General features: G+C 41.8%; 1 protein-coding gene across 4 annotated transcripts in view; it reads left to right on the forward strand.

The window, feature by feature from the left end:
- LTK (leukocyte receptor tyrosine kinase) overlaps positions 1-20,519 on the forward strand; it is a 95,493-nt gene that overhangs the window by 67,500 nt on the left and 7,474 nt on the right. For 3 of the 4 annotated variants that reach the window (XM_074543020.1, XM_026794276.2, XM_074543022.1), the window contains 17 exons: positions 1,235-1,412; positions 1,931-2,081; positions 4,171-4,302; positions 4,839-4,995; positions 5,871-6,053; positions 6,564-6,662; positions 7,160-7,312; positions 7,985-8,095; positions 8,751-8,937; positions 9,613-9,703; positions 10,938-11,002; positions 12,975-13,104; positions 14,320-14,417; positions 16,704-16,796; positions 17,397-17,498; positions 19,347-19,481; positions 19,812-19,902. In XM_074543020.1, coding sequence (XP_074399121.1) covers positions 1,235-1,412; positions 1,931-2,081; positions 4,171-4,302; positions 4,839-4,995; positions 5,871-6,053; positions 6,564-6,662; positions 7,160-7,312; positions 7,985-8,095; positions 8,751-8,937; positions 9,613-9,703; positions 10,938-11,002; positions 12,975-13,104; positions 14,320-14,417; positions 16,704-16,796; positions 17,397-17,498; positions 19,347-19,481; positions 19,812-19,902 — 2,156 coding nt within the window. The remainder of the gene's footprint in view (positions 1-1,234; positions 1,413-1,930; positions 2,082-4,170; positions 4,303-4,838; positions 4,996-5,870; positions 6,054-6,563; positions 6,663-7,159; positions 7,313-7,984; positions 8,096-8,750; positions 8,938-9,612; positions 9,704-10,937; positions 11,003-12,974; positions 13,105-14,319; positions 14,418-16,703; positions 16,797-17,396; positions 17,499-19,346; positions 19,482-19,811; positions 19,903-20,519) is intronic. The other variant, XM_074543019.1, reaches the window with a different exon arrangement.

Below are 20,519 nucleotides of genomic sequence, written 5' to 3' on the forward strand. Positions count from 1 at the left end.
TAGAAAAGTGGCATAAAGATGAAAATCCAGAGAGAAGTAAGTAAGGATGAGGAAATACACTGAAGAGGAAAATTGTATGAAAAAGCAGGAGAACAAGAGAACGCTGGGGGACTAATTTACTGGTAGTGGTAGAGATTGCCACTCTGGAGGACAGATAAGAATTATGTGGGTGAGAAGAGCTGTCTAAAGGAGAAGGTCAGGAGGTGAGGTTTTCTTGAGGCTGTTTTATCAACCAACAAATACCTCTGTGTGACTGTCCCAGCTCCTGAAGGCTGTGTCCACCTGGAAAGTGATAATCTGTACTGCTGTCTGTTCCCATTTAGCTCAGGGGAGTTCTGTAATGCAGCTGAAACTCATACTGCATTGATCCATCTGCATGTTCACAGGATAATGTCTGTTGGGGATAGTTTTGCTTGCCTTTTCCTTTAAACAAGATTGGAATTTTTCCTTTAAAAGTTTGTAATTTTTACCTCTATTTTAATAATTCATCTCTTAAACAGTTCTACTTTTGACCCTGGCTTTTGTGCACAAACTGTATCACACAGTTTTTCAATATATTACTGAAAAGTTTTGTTCTTAGGCCTCATCTAATTCAGTGGAGCAGATGGATTTTTTGGGTCTTAGAAAATGGTTGTGAAATAGAAAACATCCTTATCTGCTGCACTGTTTAGAAACAAAAGAATAATTCTTAATGAGAACCAGGATAGAAATTTCCTGGGGAAGAAGGGTCCCTACAGATGGTAGCAAGAGGCTGCTCCCTGGCAGCTTCTGCTGCCACAGGCTTCTTGTGCAAGCCTGAGACAAATCTCTTCAAACTTTAACTGTGTTTCATAAATGGTCACTAGCTGCAATGACAGATGTTTTCAACCCTTGTCTCTGTGTACAGAGTTTAGTTCTAAATGGTTCAGTTCTCATTTGGAAAGTTGAGCATCTTCTTGCTTCAGACTGGCACTGAGAAGAGGAATTTGATCATATCTGTGAGACACTCGGATAAACCCTTTCTTAGAAGTTCAGTCCCTCTTCCCTTTTCGTTTCCCCCCTCACATCCAATTGATAAAGTTTATCTTCAGCCCATGACTTATCAAATAGTGTGTAGGAAATAAGGGGAGAGAGGAGAAAACAATCAGTAACCATAAGAAAGCAGTAGTTGTGCTATGACTAGAAGAAAGTAGGTATAATCTGAGAAATGCAGGCAAGCTCACATCTGACTCAACTCTTGCTGTTTTGCTCACAGGGGACACAACTGTTGTTCTGTGGTGGTTCTCAACATGTGGTGCCAGTGGTCCCCATGGGCCAACTCAAGCTCAGTGTGACAGTGCCTACAAGAACAGCAACGTGTCAGTGACTGTGGAGAAGGAGGGCAGGCTCCGGGGAGTGCAAGTCTGGAGAGTGCCAGCCACAAACAGATACAGGTGAGGATCAGTGTGTGCTGGGGGGCAGCCACACTAACTGCTTTTTGTTTGTGGATTTCCAACAAGCACAAGTGTGGGACCACCTGTACTGAGTAGGTGGAGGGGACAGTGAAGAAATAGGAGCAGTAGATAAAGAATAAATATCTGAGCTACTGTGAAGCATGGAAGGGTGAGCAGAGATGTAGAAGAGATCAGAAGAAGAGTACAGGAGTGAGAGTGGGCATGCAGCCAAGGAGTGCTGCCATAATCTCAGTCCTGTAGCCTTAGACTTCTGGCTGTACCAGCTCATGCTATTTGTTCCTGCAGTCTCTGTTTCCAGTACGCAGGTGAGGGTTGGTCTGTCCTCTTGTGCAGCCTACTTACATGGGACTCAGACAAAGAATACGCACAAGCTGCTACAGCTTCTCTCTGGAGAAATGTCTGCTTGGAAGTGAAGGCTGGGAGACCTTGCAGATGGATTTATTTTGGGGATGAGAATTGTGAGAGCTGTTTCTTCATTTATTTACTTTGTCTTGCAGGATTTCTGCCTATGGAGCAGCCGGGGGGAAGGGAGCCAAAAACCACAATAAGAGGTCCCATGGGGTCTTCATCTCAGCCACCTTCCACCTGGAGAAAGACGAGCTGCTGTACATCTTAGTGGGGCAGCAGGGGGAGGATGCCTGCCCTGGGGTGAGGGCCATGAAGCACATGTGGGCAGAGACCTTGCAGATTCTGTGGGTGGCTTGGGGTTTGGTGACAAAAGATAGAAATCCCAGAATCCAGGCAGGAGACAGGAAAGACCCAATAAAAGAAGTTAGAAAGAATCTCAAAAGAGATATAAAGAACACTGAAAAGAAAAACAATCCCAAAATGCACAAACAAATATGAAGCCCACAAAAACTTTGCTTTAAGCTCCTGGTGTTTGAAATAAGTTCTTCATCAGCTCTCTTGTGCTTATTTTAAACAGGAAGCTCATAGGCAAGAGATGTGCTCCGTCTCTTGTTTTTCCACAGTCCACGGTTTTTGCTGTCTGCCAGGATTTTCAGAAAATTTACTGTTACTTATGGAATCATTCAGCAGTGTTGTGGCTGCACTGTGTTACATACTCTCTAGGCTTAGAGACTAAAGCCTGAATCCAATGCCTACCAAAACCAGTGAGAATCTTCCTACTAACTCCAGTGCCCCCTGAATTAGGTTTTTGTGATTATTAAAAAACACTCAAGAGAAACGGAAATTGGTGACATGAACACTTATGTGTGTGTCCTCAGAACGCTATACCAAATGATCTGAAAGTCCTTCTGTTACTTAGGCTCAAAAACGATCTCTTTTCAGCTTCAATTTTGATACTGCCTTGTTCCAGAGGTGTTGTTGACCCTGCCCAGGAACAAAGCTGTTTTTTCCTCACCGACTGGTGTGTTTGGGGATGCATATACTATTCCTGTTACTATTTACTTTCCCAAAGGAGATGATATCTTACCCAGATGCTCCAATAGACTCCAAACCCACTCTTTCTTCACTTTATATAATAAAATAATCATATCTATTTAAATAAAAGATACATTTGTGTATCTGCAGTTCCCTTTTCAGTGCACTCTCTAGTCTTAAGTCATAATCTGAAAAGCTGTCCATTAATCTCTTGCATTTCATCATTTGTTCTCCAAATTGCAAATCACAACACAGCACTATCTCCCTTTGGCAGGTGCTACTGGAAAAAGTTGCAGTTAATTTTTCCCACTTCCAAAGCCCAACTTTCTTTGGCTTTGAAAATGGTGATGAATCTCTATATTGGGTGACTAATGTTTGTTTATCTTTCTCTGGAGAAGTTCTGCAGCTCCAAACCTTGATTCTCTCTCCTCAAATTTACCCCAGTTGCTTTCCCCTGGTCTTTATCTACATTGCTGTCATTTGTTCTCCTATTTAAACTAAGCAGACAAATTGCTTCACCAACTAAGAAAGGCCATGCACCATCACTAACAGAATCGAGAAAGAGCTCTCCCTCTGTCAATTTTCAATCAATCTCAGTCTCAGTCTTGGGATGAGATGCAATGGGCAGAAAATGGAACGTGTTCCACCTGAATGTGATGAAGAGCTTCTTTGCTGTGAGGGTGACTGAGAACAGAACAGACTTCCCGGAGGGATTATAGAGTCTTCTTCTCTGGAGATGGTCAAAAACCATCTGGACACAATCCTGAGTTACATGCCCCAGAGAAGTCTGCTTGAGCAGGGAGGTTGGGCTGACTAGATGACCTCCAGTGGTCACTTCCAGCCTTCCGTTCTGTGATTCTGCATGAATGAGAGGACACAGGCAGTAAGACTGGTGCAGGAATAGGAAACTGGTTCTCCAAATTACTCTTCTAAGATGTATCAATAGATTATTCCCAACTATGTGTGGGTCACCTTTGCTTTATGCATTTATCTCCTTGAGAAATAAACAGTAAATGTGTAAGAAAGTTCTTAGAATTAATCCAGAATCCAAAATATCTAAATGTTTTGGTTATAAGAAGTTCTAAATATGCAAAATATTAATTATTTAATTAATGTGAAATTAACAATGAGTTTTTTTATTACATTTTTGCAAATCAGAAGTTACAGACAGATCTATCCCTCAGCTGTCAGTCCAAGTAGAAAAGGTCACTTTCTACAAAGATAATCTACATACTGGTTTATCTATGTCTAATATGCATGACAGGTATTATCACATAATTATACTGAAATACACAGACAAGTCTCAAGAGTTGGACTTTGCTGATATCTGATTCCATTTCTTGTCTCCTTTCAGGGCAATCCTGAAACTCAGAAGATCTGCTTAGGGGAGTCATCTCTCATTGAAGAAGATTACAAAAGAAAAAGGGACCTGAAGGAATGGGCTGGAGGAGGTGGGGGTGGAGGAGGAGCAACCTACATCTTTAGAGTAAGTATTTCCTCTTTGCATCCTGCCTGAGCAGTGTCCAGCAGAGCTACTAGCTCTCACTGTCAGTCATGGCATATGATGAACAGTTCTTTTAAAAAAGATTATGAAAAATGAATCTTTCTCTTCTGCCTTTCTCTCCCTCTCCTCTTTCTGTCTCTCTATGGGTTTTGTCTTTTTAGTTGTTGATATCTTTTTATATACCTGCTTGTATTTATCACCTTCATTAGGCTAGCTGAACTGGTTCCTCAGTCCTCAACAGCTCACATGTGGGAATTACACCAGGATCCCAATTTAATACTGGCAGCAGTCTTTAAAAAATATGTCACAAAACCTTGACATTCAGCTAAACAGTTACTTTTGTACTCAGGAACATGATGTGAAATATTTTTGTAATGATTCTATGAGACAAGCAGTAGCATTACCCTGGCCTTATGCCACTCTTCTTTGGGATGCTTTCATCATCGTTGATAAGTTTGTATGAGTTGGCATATCAAGCAATGTGAAGTTTTTCTGATATTTGATGGGGGGTTTTCCAGCAGAAGGATGGCATTTTCGAACCTTTGCTCATCGCAGCAGGAGGAGGAGGAAAAGCCTACCTGAAGGCTCAGGACAACTCCCTGGATGATGTACCCCTGGAGCAATTTGAGAACAGCACCACCGTACCTGGAGTCAGTGGGAGGACTGGGGCAGCAGGTGAGACACAAAAGCCACACCAGGTCTGAGTCAGGTGGCTGAATACACCCATTGACCTGTAAGCATGAAGTGAAGGGCTTCTTTTTCAGTCTTTTGGTATTTTTCTGTGGCAGTACTTTTAAGAAATATGCTGCTAGTCTGTAAGGGATATTTTCCTATATGTTGTGTCACCAGATAAAAAGAGAATGCACAGGACAGCTGATGAGCGCCCAGTAGAAGCCATTCCATAGAAGAGAGGAAGACCCCTCTCTTCTATGAACTGAATTGGGGAAAACGACGTTTGAGGGATGGAGCCTGCTCCTTCACACTGTAACAATGGTCTTCGAAGACATTTTCCCCTTACTCCCCTTAAACCCTAACAACAAAATTGTATTATGAGAATTATACCAGAAATGGAACCTTATTTATAATTTTGTGATGGTTGTGCCTAGAATCCATTCCTAAGAGATAAAAAAAATCTGGTGGTTGTCCATCTCCTGCTGTAGTAGGCTTACAGAGAGGCCAGTAAAGTGAGATACAGAAATCCAATGTATTTTTATTTCCCTGATAAACTCAGCATATTACATGGCTGACTGCCCTAACCAGTCATCCTGAAGGGGAGTGGTAGGCTCCTTATTTTCTTAACGCCACAAGAAATTGGTGCTGAGCTGTTGGTTTATTCTGCACATACCACAGGCTGTGCATTAGATTTCCTGTTTGTTATTGCCCATGAAGCAAGGAGCTTGTCTGTATATTCTTTTAAACTTAAAGAAAAGTTTACCTTGAACTAGGCACTTAAGAAATTAATATGGACTCATCTCCCTCTCTCTGCAAAGCACGTCTCCTTGTGCTGCTCTTACCTGTTCTTGTTTTCTTTTCTCACTCTCTGACTGAAGGTGGAGGTGGTGGCTGGCAAGATGAGAGTCTGCTTCCTCAGGCTGGGAAGTCCCTTCTGGAAGGTGGAGAAGGAGGTCAAGCTTGTCCCCAAGCACTAGCCAAGCTCCAGTGGACCACCTCTGGTGGTTTTGGTGGAGGAGGAGGAGCTTGTACTTCTGGGGGAGGAGGCGGAGGGTACAGAGGTAAGCCTGCTGGGGCAATAGTCATGGTGATTATTTTTGTGTCCTTCAGAGCTCCTGCAGGTCTCTTAGTGCAGAGGTGCATGACTGCAGGAGATGAGGCACAGATACTTCAAGTTGAACAGTATGAAACCCACCCTCTCTCCACCATCTCTCCATAACTGGAGAAATCAAGGATAAAAGTGTTCCTATGTGATTTAATATTTGGAAGGTGTGATGAATCACCCTTTCACCCATTTCCAAGTTACCCATGGAAAATATTCCATTTCTTTTTTCTGTTCAAAACAAAACATTTTTACCTTGCTGAACTGAGAAACCTGCATTAGATTAAATCACTTCACTAACACTGATACTGGCTGGGTCAAGTGAGGGTTTGACAGTATACCATCCAATATCACAGGAAGGTTGCAGAGTGACCCCAGGTGATAATGGGAATGAATGCAACCTTTCAGAGACATTATATTTTTTGCAGCATGCAGCACTGATCAGCTAGCCATACTCTTCTCTCCCCAGGTGGACATGCCTCTGATAGTGATGATATCACAGCTGGTGGGCAGGATGGCATCTCTTTTGTGAACCCCATAGGAGAGATCTTCTTGCATCCCTTGGCAGGTACAATATGGTTCTTACTCTCATTTCTTTTCTTCCTCCTTTTTCCTTCTTCCTCTCTATTTCCTCTTTCCTCCTCCTTCTTCTCCTGTCTTTGTTTTTCTGTTCATTTCATTAAAGTTTATTTCATGCTGCAGGTCAGATCTTTAGCTGTGGTCATTTCTTTAAGTATTTTCATAGTGCTCTGGGACCTTTTTTCTGTCAATCTCTAAGCCAGGAGAGACACCAGATTCAACCACACATCCTCAGTCCCCAACTTTTTCAGGTCAATTCACTTCAAGGCCTCTCTGTTTGCTCAAGGGACCAAATATCTTCTTCCCTACTGATCCCCATCAGGCTTCTGACATGTCCACACTGTGTTGGACTATCTGCTCTCCTGCAGAGAAGGAGAGAAGTTGTAGGTACCTGCTGGGTTTTGTTCTGTTGCCTTTTTTGCCTTACTGGAACAAGATAGGAAAAACTGAACTAAGCCCACCTGTTGTGTCTGATTCCTTGTTCAGCCATGGAGAGTCATGGTGAGGTGGAGGTTCAGATCTATCTTAACTGCAGCCACTGCCACTCAGACAACTGCAAGAGGGACCCTGACACCAACTTGCCAGTGTGCCAGTGTGAGATGGGGGCTGTGCTGGCCAACGACAATGTCACCTGCACCGGTAAGTTAAGAAGTTTTAGCCTCACTGGATAATATCTCTATTCTTTATATCATATCTCCTTCTGGCTTTTTTGATGTTCAGTTCCTGAGTTAGAGCTAGTGGATCCAGTGGACAAGGTGGTGTGAGAAATGTCAGTCAAACATAGGACTGAAAATTTCTGCTGACCTTCACTTACATGCTGAGCTGCATCTCTGCCACCATCTCCGACATTCACATTTGGATTAGGCAGGAGGTAAAATATCTGTAAAAAGACATGGTGTGAATTTCCTGAATGGGCTCAGTCTATCAGATATTTAAGCATAAATACCTCTCCAGGATAACCTACCACCTACTGCTGAGTTATTTAAGACACAAATTGCTTCCTTCCACAGCAGTTTCCCACTGTGCCTGTCAGCTGATGCCTTGTACTCACAGTTATTTCCTTTCACAGTCTCTTGGAGCTCCAAAAAATCAAGACTGTAGACATTTTCCACTTATGAGTAGTGATGCTACCCATTTATAGAAAACTGAAGAATGGATAAGAAATATGTGGTTTATCAATTTGTGTTCTATCTTCACAATGATTTAAAAATTATTTAAGTACTTTTTCAACCTTCAGGATTATAGAGGGATTTGCTGTAATTTTTATAAAATGCTCTGACCATGATCTCTGTACTGTTTTCATTCTTCCAGTGCCCCAGGGTCCTATACCAGAAGGACAGCTGTCTCTCCCCCTCCTCTTAGCTGTGGTGTCTGTGATTGTGGTGCTTGGAATGATCCTCACCTGTGGCAGCCTGTCCATCAGTAAGATACACTTACTTCTTATCACCCTTTGACCTGGCTTTTCCCAGCTAAATTCGACAAAAGGAGACCACCTGGCCACGTGCCACTGCTTTCAGTACTTGGAGCCAAAGTGTTGTGGTCTCCCAAGGGGATTGGAGGAACAGGGAAAAAGAAGTGATAGGAAACATCACCACCCGCAGTTAGGCACAAGCACAGTCCCAAAGGGCAAGAACTGCTCTTCCCCACTAATTGCCACAGAGCAATAGAGCTAGGGAGGCCTTCTTAGCAGGTGTTTCTGTAGCAGCCACTGCAATACTAGATGAAATCACAATCTGTAATTAAATATATAATTCATTCAAGGAGATGGTTTGTTTTTTTGGATTTGATGTCAGCAAGATGTCTTGTGGAGCACTCTTCCTCAGCCAATGCACACAGCAGCATAGGAAACCTAAGTTGTTCCCAGGTGGTTAGGTGTTTGCTTGAATAACACTTTTTACATATCCATTACTAAATCACTGAAGACTGTGAAGAAGAGCATGATACAGCAAGCCAGAGACGTTTCTGGACCATTTATAATTCTGGGATTGGTGTCATTCTGTTCAGTGTGGCCAGCATTATCTCTTCTGTCCATTTGTAGATCTTGTTTATGCATTTTTATCCATCTCTCCACCTGCAGTTTATCACCTGAAGAAGCAACAGCTGGAGGGATCCAGAGCACGACTGCAGAGCCCGGAGTATAAACTGAGCAAAATCCGCACATCTGTCATCATGACCGATTACAACCCCAACTACTGCTTTGCAGGGAAAGCTGCCACCCTGAGTGAGCTGAAGGAGATCCCACGGAAGAACATCTCTCTGCTTCGGTGAGAAAACAAGGCCCACCTCTCTTGCTGACTGCAAAGCACCCAGTCCAAGTCAGCCAAAATGCAAAAGATGTGATACTAGCTATGTTCTTTAAGATAATTTGATTCCATGAAGTTCTCAAGCAGAAGTGTAAGATTGTGAGTCTCCTGTTTCACGTTCCCACACACAGGTATTTCACCTCTACTGTGATTGTGGTTTTATTGCACTTGCCTCCTGGCAGCAGCTCCCTTTCAAATCTATAGCAGTATGTCTATTTCAGCATTTCCGATCACAAGGAAATTTCCTGTCACAAAGAGATACACGCTAAGTTGCTCTTCATCATCCAGATGATACTGATCAAAGTTATATAAGCTTTAGAAGGAACAATTTGATCATTCTTATGTCTTGTACAATCTCCTGAAGACATCAGTCTGCAGCCACCTTATTCCATTGCTCTCCATTTTTCTTGTCTTTCTTTTGCCACAGTTGGTGATAGATCCTAAAAGTGAGCAGACCTATTTTTTGTTCAGAACCATCAAGGTTCCAACCTCCCTTTTTTAGTGATAGTGACAGAAAATACTGATAAGCTATTTTCAGAAGTTTTGAGTTGTATTGGTCTGGATGAAAAGAAGAGCTTGGCCAGCTCTTGGATCCAAGGACATATAACATCTGTTACCCCTCTTCTTTTCTTGCAGGGCACTAGGACATGGTGCATTTGGTGAGGTTTATGAGGGAACTGTGGTAGGCATTGCAGGGGACCCCAACCCTCTACAAGTGGCTATCAAGGTCAGTACCCACAAATTTCTTCTACAGCAATAATTACCCATAAGAGCCATGTTATCCCTATTCCAGCTGGAAATGCATGTGTATCACATGTATAATGACATATGCATATGTGTGATGCCGGCTTGGACACATTGCTGCATCCAGACATTATCAGCTCTGATGAGTGCTTTCTCACAGGTTTTTCCACATGATGTATTTAAAAATCTGTGTTGTTTCTCAATTACTTCCCTTTATATTGAGAGTAGTGCTTTTCTACTGTATGTGAAATTTTCAGGTAGGATTTTGATATTGCACAGTGTTAAGGATGCTGCTGTGAATACATATTGCAATTTCACAATAATTTCTCTGCCATTAATGGCAAGAGACAATAGGCTGGTTTTCTCTGAAATGACTCCTGTTGCATCAGGATTTGTCAATTACTCAGCCCTGAAGTTAACGATGCTCATATCTGCTTCTGTTATTTTATAAGCCTGTGACTCAGAGAAACAAATCTACTTCTATGAGTTCAGCTCAAGTACATAGCCTTCATTAATTAAAAAAAGTTCTACTATTATTCATCCTGGCTTTCATGTCATGAACTTCCCTGTGTCACTGTACAAATGTGGGTGAAAACCCAGGACACTAATAAGCAGTTGACACTGCCCAACCCAGTTTCACTATTCAGACTGGAAGAAGCACCAGAGCACAGTGGTAAGCAGAAGGAGATCAGCCTGTCATTCATTTGTGGTAATCCAGTTCATCTGTATCAGCAGAAGATGTCCAAATCTGCTGGCAAGAAAGCTACAGGGGCATGTGACACAAGTATTTAAATCAAGTGGCTGTGTGTGTCATATGGCATGCAAGCATGTGCTGCAATGTGGACACAAAAAAAAGGGAGAATAAATAACAGCTGTCATTTAAAAAACCTTCCTAGGTCTGTATGTCCCCATCTGATATTTTTCTTGATCTACCTGAGGATATTTTTGCTCCAGAATTGTGCATAGAGTTCAATTCACACACACACACAAAATTTTCAAGTAGGTCACTGTTTCCTATCCTGACTTGAACTAGCAAATGGGTCACATGCAGTGCAATAAACTCAGCACTGAAAGGATGAGTCCCTGCTCTTAGGTGCCTGAGGTGATCTATATGTTACATGCTCATTCTTTTATTTTCTTTTTTTTTTCCTTTTATCTCTGGTGGTCACAAAAATGTTCTCAATTCTTTGGTGGGATGGCCCTCACTGCCTCAACAGACCCTGCCAGAAGTCTGCTCTGAGCAGGATGAGATGGATTTCCTGATGGAAGCATTGATTATCAGGTATAGTTTAAGGGGCTTTTTTACTGATAGTGGGCAGGGGGAAAAAAGAGTAATGTAGGTAATCATAGAATCCTTTATTCCCTTGCCTGTGTTCAGAAAATAAATTCAGTCTTATTTTTCAGATGACATTTTAGTAGCATATAAGGTACTACTTGTTTATCTCAGACAAGATAACTGAGGTTCTTTTGTTGCCTGTTTCTGGTGCTTTAATGCCAGTAGGCAACTTGGCTGCACACAGCAGAGGGAGGGAGAAGAGAATCAGAAGGACAAGAAAGCTCATGGATGAGATAAAAACAGTTTAATAGGTAAAGCAAAATCTGTGTGAGCAAGCCAAGCAGCACTGAAGAACTCCTTCCCTATTTCCCGTGAGCAGGCATGCGTTCAGCCATCCCAGGAAAGCAGGCCTCCATCATGCACAGCAGCTACTTGGGAAGACAAATGCCAAACTCTGATTGACCCTTTCCCCTCCTCCTCCTCCTCCTTGCCTCAGCTTTTATAGCTGAGCATGACACCATACAGTATGGGATGTCCCTCAGGTCAGCTGGAGCCAGCTGTCCTGGCTGTGTCCTCTCACAACCTCTTGTCCTCACAGCCTTCTCGCCGTGGGGGAGTTGTGTGTGTGGGAAAAACCTAAATGCTGTATAAGCACTGCTCAGCAGCAGCTAAAATATCAATCTGTTATCAGCACTGTTTTGATCACAAATAGAAAATGTAGCACCATATGAGCTACTGTGAGGAAAATTAACTCTATCCCACCCAAAAATCATTACAATTTAACAAAAACTTTGGTTGACTGGTTCTGCTGATCCCGTTCAAAGGAGTAAGAAAGTGCAACATTTTTGTACAAACATGTTCTGCATTTGATTTTATGTCTTTGCAAGCTTGACAGAACCTTTATAAGGTCCTATGTGCATGACCCTCTGACAGTGAATTATAAGATCTATAAAATCTTCTTGGAAAATATAACAGACAGCCATTCCTCTTATCACCTGTACTTTAGGTGTTCCAGCCTTAGAATTTACTTCATTAACAGAAATCCATAATCTGAAAACAGTAATAGGATCATGGATGACTTTAAAATAGTAGCATAGTCATGGTTAATTTTAAGTACTTGGAATTTATATATTTTGAATTTGTGCAATGCAAAGTTCCTCTTTTCATTGTCTGGCCCAGCTTATACTTAGATGCTGGTTTTCTGCTATTAAAGCATGAATCTCATGACATAGTGCCACTCCCCACAGTCTGAAAGAAATGTGAACAGGAGGTAACACTGATGTATGTTTTTTTAAAGAGCAATTTTAATCAATTAAGGAGTGCCTTGATTCACTTAGTAGCACGACTCTTTCTCTTCCCCAACTTCCTTTCTATTTTTAGTCCCTTTATTATCCAGGTAATCATTATCTAAGGGAAGATGCTGCTGTCTAATGACTGAGTCTTACTGTGCCTTGTGACAAGCTCAGCTTCCTTTTATAAAAAGCAGAATCACAAAAGCAGCTGCTGCAGTAGGTATTAGCTGAGTCCCTCTGGCAGACTAAACACTGAGTCCCTAGTCCCAAACTAGACAGCACTATGTCTAAAATTACCAACACTGAATTCAAATTCCTACTAGCCAGGACTTTGTATCACAAATGCCAATGAAATTAGCATGTTTAACTTTCTTATTCCTCTCATGTCACTCTCATCTTTCAGTGTGTCCATTAAATTCTGTCTTCACAGACAGAAGACTCTGCTTTGCTTTTAGCTTTTCATACCTTCAGCAGAAGACTTTTCATGGGCAAAGCCAGGCATAACTCTGTTCTTGGGCTGTCATAACCAGAGAAGCATTTTGATATGGCTGAAGATTTTTTTGTAACCCCATCAGGATTTGCTTCAGTCCAGATTGTCAAATATCAAGTCAGAATGAGAATGGATGGATGTTGGCCAGGTACTAATGCTGTGTTTCTCTTCCATGTGCTGTGACCTTGGCTTTCAGTAAGTTCAATCACCAAAATATTGTGCAGTGCATCGGTGTCAGCCTACAGACACTGCCTCGCTTCATTCTGCTGGAGCTCATGGCTGGAGGAGACATGAAGAGCTTCCTTCGGCAGAACCGACCCAGGATGGTGAGAGAGCTTCCATGTGAGGCTGTGGTTGATTTTAGTATGACTGCTTTCACATTTTAATCAACTGGATAAAGGCACTGAAGCCAAGCTAGGCTGTATGTGTCCCAGCTCCCACAAGCTTCTGGATACTTGTGTTGGTTTGCTTGATGCAAGCAGGTGTCAGTGAGACAAAAACCAAGCAGGGCAAGAAACTCCAATAATTGAGGAGGTAAAATCCTGTCCTGCCATTGTAGACTTCAGTGACAATTAGACTATAAATAATTGGTCTTCTTTTTTTTCAATACCTGTTTTGTTTTCCATGTACTGTGATGGCAAGTGAGGAGCTGAAGTTATAATCAGAATTCACAGCACTAAGTCCTCAGCAGGTGTGCGTCGGCACCATATGGAGAAGTACAAATTTATACCAGTTGAAGAGCTGAGCCTAATTTATTTGATATATCTCAGACTTTGATTAGCAGTGTAGTAATTTATCTTCACCCTTCCTGAGAGCAATAAAGAAGTTCCTAAAGAAAAACTGACAAAAATTTCCCTATGGAGAATGATGTAAAGGGGATGAAAATAAGCAGGGCTCCTGGAAAAAGTTTTCTTTATTGTTCTTAGGGAAGTGCAGATAGTGAAGGGTTAGTACCAGTCCTGGAGTCCTGTAGTAAAGCATTCCTTTTTTGCATACTGCTCCTGAGGGTAATCACTGTTCTTCTACCAGGTACAGATAACCTGATGAATGCTGATGTTGGTGTAAAGATGTGCACTTGTGCATTTTTACTCACTCTCTCTTGTTCATGCACTAATTTCTGTTGATAATTTATTGACTCACTCTTTAAAAGTGGGTGCTTTTATATTCTCTTCTGTCTCACCTTTTAAACCTGCTTGTCTTTTGACTTCACACAACACAGCAGGGAGTAGTTCTCTCCCACCCCCTTTAACTGGCTATTCACACCAGGCCGTAAGTCTCTTGCCAGATTGCACTCATGTACGGTGCTCAAGAGAGGCGAAATCTCCGGAAAGTTTTTGGGATTTAACTCATTTTACTCATTTTCTAATTCTTTGCTTTGACCTACTTTATGTTCCTCTTTGCTCCTGGCTCATTTAACCCTTCCCCATCCTGTATGTATATCTCTCCCTTTCCCTTCTTCTGTCCTTCTCTGATTTTACCCTGCCTGAATGACATTCTTCTGCTTCACTCTCCTTCCCTTACCATTTTGTGTCCTTTTCCAGAATCAGCCATCCACACTTACAATGCAGGACCTGCTGAATATAGCCAGGGATATTGCCTGTGGCTGTAAATACCTGGAAGAGAATCATTTCATCCACAGGTGAGGAGAAACAGTCTCTTCTGATCTGTCTCAAGGTGCATCAGGCTCATACATTTTCTATTGGCAGTGGACTAGACAGGACTAATCTCCACAGGGGAGACAAATTATTTCCTCTACCACTGCAGGCTTGTGCTTAGATGACCAAGTGGATCTCCCTGGGTTTTTTTTAGGAGTTAGGCTCTGCACTGCTCTTTGCAGTCCTGAAGGGAGGGCAGTGGTCTGTTCCAAGTGAGAGGGCTTAAGTACTAGTTTTTGAGTGTCTGCAACGTAGAGACAGCTGAAATTAGCCCTGTAGTCCACTAGATGGTAGTGTCACTCAGTGTTGGCTGAGAATACAAGAAGGTATTTCTTCCCCTTATCATCTCCCTTTCTTGACTTAAATGCTTTCCCTATCCCACCAGCACAGGTCAGTCCATAATATTTGAGGCAAAGGCTAGAGAAGGGTAGAGCAAGGGTGACAGGAGATAAAAACACATCTCAGGCTTTCTTCCCAGCTCAGTGTCTGACCTGCTTGCATGATTTTAGTAAGCCCATATTTGTTTCTTCAAATTCCTTTTTCCTCATTTGTTGGGCAAAAAATGTTGATATAGCATGCTTCAAATAAGACAAAATTATTATAGAAGGGATAAATGTTATAGTTACCCTTTTAAAAATTCTGGTTGGTTATTGAAATCCTTCATTTTTTATTTAGAATTATTTCAGCTCATAATGTTCCTAGGCATAGTGGGCAACTGGCTTCCTTATTGTGAATTGCATGCTGTGTTCAGTGCTTGTGTGTAAAGGAGAGGAGAGCCCTTGCACACCAGAGGGTCACAGAGGCTCTAACCAAACCAGGGTGCAGCCTGGAGATGTGCAGGCAGGTAATTGGGCTCACCCACATGTGCAGCACATGTGGGGCTGCACAGCACAGAGCTAGGAAACACTGGGCAGGGGCTGGAGAAATAAAGGGAAAAAAAGGCAAGCAGCCATTGGAGCAAAAAGCCAGGAGGTTGAGATATGAAAATATGTTATATGGCTTTATGATTAGAACATCTGAAACAGATTTCTACTGTTTAAATTGCAACAATAAGGAAGTTCTTGTGGAAAAGGGTTAGAGATTTCTGTTGTTAAAAAAGAGCAGTAAGAATGTGCAAAAGGTTGTGGCTCTTAGATCTCTTGGATCAGTATTCTAATTGTAAACCTCTGAGTTAATCACTACAGTATTCTATTTTAGAATCCTTACTGTAATAATAGCAGCAGTGTGTGACTTTAAAAAAACAAACCTCTGAGTCAATCTTTGCACTGTTAGATCTCTAATATAAGCAACCTGGGAATGGCTTCATTTTGTCTTAGCCAACAATCCCATAAATCTGAACACGAGGAATTTCCCTCAGGTTTTGTATTAGTATTTGTTAGTGATGTCAGCATTGCTTAGAGTGGGTTGGGAAATGAAGAAGGCTTTCATTACAGATATTAGGAATCCCAGGGGTAGTGCAGTGGGGTTGTAGAGAGGCTTCTACAGGGCAGGAATTGTCATCTAGGAGTCACAGATGATAACAGAAGAGAAAGTTGAACCTGACTTCCAAACCCTCAGAGATTTTTCAAGGTTGGCAATGGAAATAAACATATGAGTTTTCAAGGAGCTTATTTTTCTTGGCAGTTAACAGGACCCCAACAGTGCTATGATTCTAATGACCTTCTTTTCAGAATGCATATTTAAAATTAACAGAAATATTTTAGCCTTGGCCATGAAGGCATCACTTCCATTTCTCGCAAGCTAAACTTGCACCCAGCTAACAGCTGCTTCCACGTGGAGCTTTGTCTGATTACCTGGGAGATATCCAGAAGTAACAAAGCAACAGATTACCAAATCTGGTTCTACATAACTTTTCAAGCAGTTTGCTAAGACTGTCTAATAGCATCGCATCTTTAACTGATAAGGACGCTGCTGAGATGTCACTCTTTAAAAAAAATAGAGCAAGAAAGAAATCTGTCATAATGTGGTTGAAGCAAAAGAGGTTAGGTCTGTTCCTCTTCTGATACAGATGCTGTTTTCTGCCTTAGTGAAAGAGGTGTGAATGGGGAAAGCTTGGCAGATGCTGGGTAGAAGATATAATTCAAATACAGTTTAAGAATTGTGGTTAACAGAAACGATAATGTAACTGGAATTCTTTCATATTTTAACAGGGCTCTTCACATTTGTTTAAAGATTACTCAAGTAAGATTTGCAGGACTGGGTCTAATACTTTTTTTATTCCTTGAACTACTTAAGAATTTAGAATTATAATTATTTTTAATTTTTTTAAGAGATATAGCTGCAAGGAATTGCCTTTTGACCTGTACTGGAGCAGGACGAATAGCCAAAATTGGTGACTTTGGAATGGCCAGGGATATTTACAGGTAAGTGAAGGGCAATTTCAGTTCTGTGAGTAACTCAGTAATCTGTATAATTTTGACAGGTTTGAATTGTTTCATGATATGTGAAGCAGTGGATTCATCCATTAGAGGTCTGAATTTGATGAGCAGCTAACTAACATGTGTTAACAGACTGTAAATTAACTGATCTACACTTATGAGCCAATCCACTTCAACTGTGGTCCCAGGAAACTACAAACACTTGTGGACACTAAACCAAGCATAGGCAAATTTATTAGGCATTTGATCATCAACAATCTTAAATTAAAATTAAAAACCCCCAGCAACCATACTTACCAGTTCATGATGTCAAGAAGACTTGCTGCACCAACACCCTGTGCAAAGCATTGGCAAGTTTGATGCCTTCAGCTGTGCACAAGAACATCCTCTCTTTCCATCTCAGTTGCAAAGAGGATATAAAATCCTGCTTCAATGCACTGTTGTGTTGATGACTTTTTCTTTTTCTCACTTGGCCCCCACTGTTACTTGCAATCCCCAGCTGCTGTTACTGTGGAGATAAGATCTTTTCTGTATCGAAGCCCGTTCAGGCTGTGTGACATTCTCTGTGTGTTTCATCTTTCCCAGAGCAAGTTACTACCGCAAGGGAGGAAGAGCCATGCTTCCTGTCAAGTGGATGCCACCAGAAGCTTTTCTAGAGGGCATTTTCACCTCCAAGACTGATACCTGGTAGTAAATGTCCTTTAATCACTTCTGCTACTCACTGAAAAGCATCAAGAAATGTACTGCTCAAAGAAAAGTGTGCTTAGCAGTAACCCTAAAGTCAGAATTTCCCAGAAAAATATGAGAAGTCTTCCTATTGCATTCAGTCGAAGTATGGCTAAAGAATCCAGAATAAGAATTTAAATGTTGAATGTAAATAGAGGTCATAAAAATTTGCTGTTCATAAAAGTAGGATATTACAAAAAGCCAATCAAGAAGTAAAAGGAAAAAGCAGATTAGATTCTCAGGAAGTCTCAGATAAAAATCCAGACAAATATCATCAAATGCTTCCTTCAGCTTCAGAAACTTCCAGTTTCCATCAGTGACAGGGTCTGCTTATATCTCTTGTAAATTACTCTCTCTGTACCACCCAGGATTACTTTTTTTGTATATTTTTTCTTGTTGCCTATAAAATGACAGCAGGTTTAATCAGAAGTCCTTGCTGGTTGCTGAGGAAACAATATTTATATACTGATTTCTCATGCGACTTGATCTTTCTTTAAAATAAGCACCCCCTCAACAGTAGCACATTCATGCACAGGTGCTGGGGTATGGAAGCTTTCCAGTTGCTTAAGAACACTTCTTTCTCTGTACAGCAGATCCTTCAATATGCTGTACTGAGGCATTCCCTCAGATGCCACACTGACCCAGTTTCCTGAAGTTGTTAGCGATGCCGGAAGACAAGGATTGCTTATCAGCGCCTAGTTGTGAGCAGCCAGCACTAAATATTTTGAAGGAAAGTGCTACAGTTCCTGTAATAGGCTATTATAAGTAACATGCATATACTGGAAATTTGACCTTTGTAGCAAAAAGTGACTGAAAATTCTGACCTTGCTGAAGTCCTGGCAGAACTCTCTTGACTTCAATGAGTCTAAGTCATACATAATTCCTAGTGACACTGGCTGTCTGACCTGTGGATGTAAGAAAAGCACAGCCATATCAGAAATGCTGCTGCCTTTCAGTTTCACTGGATGTCTCTCCCTTGATTTTATACTTGAGCATCTTGTTCTGAAACACTGATTTAGGAAACATTTGAAGGTCCCTGTCTGACCATCTGGGAGCCATTCCAGAAGTCACATTTGCATCTCTTGAGCTGAGTAGAGGCTCCTTCACAGCTACACCCACCACACTCACAGTCAGACCAGGTTTCCTTACCAGCTTGGCCCCAGGTTTCCCATAGCAGGGCCCCAGAGGTCAGGATACTTGATATAATTTAATCAAGACGCAGTAACAAAAGAACAACTTGAGCTCCTTCCTCTGAGGAGGGCCCCCAAAGAAAGGAAGCCCTGGGCTTTTATACCCTCACTCACACTCTAAATGTGCCAAAGTCTGGAGTCATTGGCTCCTGCTGTGTCTCTGAGTGTCCGGTCACCTGGCAATGCCACAGGTCCTCGCCTCTTGTTTTGCATAGGGTAGGTGCCAGGTCACAGCCGCCTGCCTTGGGCTTCTGCCACCCAGAGCTCAACCTGCAGGCAAATTACCAGCACCAAATGTATTCCTCCACACAAAAATCTCCAGTTTTCCCAACTAAGGCAAGAAATATCCATGCCAGATCTAACAGTTCTTTTTAGTTAGACCACAGAAGTTTATTTGAAACCTCTGCAAAACTTGTTTTGGAGCTTGAGCAAAGGTTTTGATTGATTGGGGTGTCTTCTTATGTAAACATTGACTCATTATCACACTAATTGCATATTACTGTAATTGGATTGCAGCTTTGAAAGGTCATTGCTGTGGTGTTGCCTACATAGCTACAAGCTAGGTTTTGTGGAGCACAGATGAAATCTGACTGGTATTTTTGGCTGGTTTCTGACACAGGTCTTTTGGAGTGCTGCTTTGGGAGATCTTCTCTCTAGGCTACATGCCCTACCCTTGCAAAACCAATCAGGAAGTGCTGGAATTTGTCACCAGTGGAGGAAGAATGGATCCACCAAAAAACTGTCCGGGGCCAGTGTAAGTATTTCCTTACTCTCACAAGCCAAGGTGTAGTACATGTCAAAAATGTGGACAAAGACGCCTCTACTCAGGGAATAGTGATTGCCCTCTGTGTTAGGTGGGTATTGTTAAATATGTCTTGAGCTACTGCCTCTTGTACACAGGTTAGAGCAATACAGGATTTGCTTTAAATAGCAGCTCCCCAGTCAGGCAGGATCCAGGGATATAGAAATGATAGATCCACTTTTGCACTCCTCCTTTGAGCCATGTACCAAGTCTGATCCCTTGGAACCTTGACCACTTTATTCTGAATAATCTTGATTAATTTTTTTTCTTTTTAACTTCAAGGTACCGGATCATGACACAATGCTGGCAGCACAGTCCAGAGTATCGGCCAAACTTCTCAACCATCCTGGAAAGGATCAAGTATTGCACCCAGGTACTGGTCTTTGGTATCCAGATGGATGATAATCCTTTGAATTCCAACTATTCAAATACATTACCTTTAGACCCTAAGGCAAGTGAAAGGTCCTCGCAGACTGACATACTTACATTACTAGTAAGATGATGAGTAATGTGGTGGTGCTGTTGGCTCTTTTCCAGTGTTCATCCTCACTCTCCCATCTTCCACCCAGCCATAATGAGCACATACTCTGCAAATGGATGCTTTTAGCTCTCAGCTTGTTCAATTGCAAAACGTCCTTCATTTCATGATGGAAAGGTATTTAGATCTCTCTCAAGGTCCATATTCTGACCTTGCCTAATATTGCTCAAAAGCCACAGCTGAATAGTTATGGAGTGGAGAGGGGGAATGAAATGGCACAGTGAGCTCACTCTCCAGTAACATTTAACAGCTCCAGGTCTGGATCCAACCTCTCAAAAGAGAAATTTTATACTACAGCTTAGTCACTTATTTCAATGAAGCACAGTCTCCTCTCAAAGGAGACATGTAAGTCTCAACAGCATGTGATGTCCAGATGGAACATAGCACCTTGTTTGATGTGCAGGAGTATTGCCCAGACCTGTGACAGTCACCCTGAAGATGTAACAGACTCT

The sequence above is a fragment of the Zonotrichia albicollis genome, chromosome 6 (genome assembly GCF_047830755.1).
Source record: "Zonotrichia albicollis isolate bZonAlb1 chromosome 6, bZonAlb1.hap1, whole genome shotgun sequence".
Taxonomy (NCBI): Eukaryota; Metazoa; Chordata; class Aves; order Passeriformes; family Passerellidae; genus Zonotrichia; species Zonotrichia albicollis.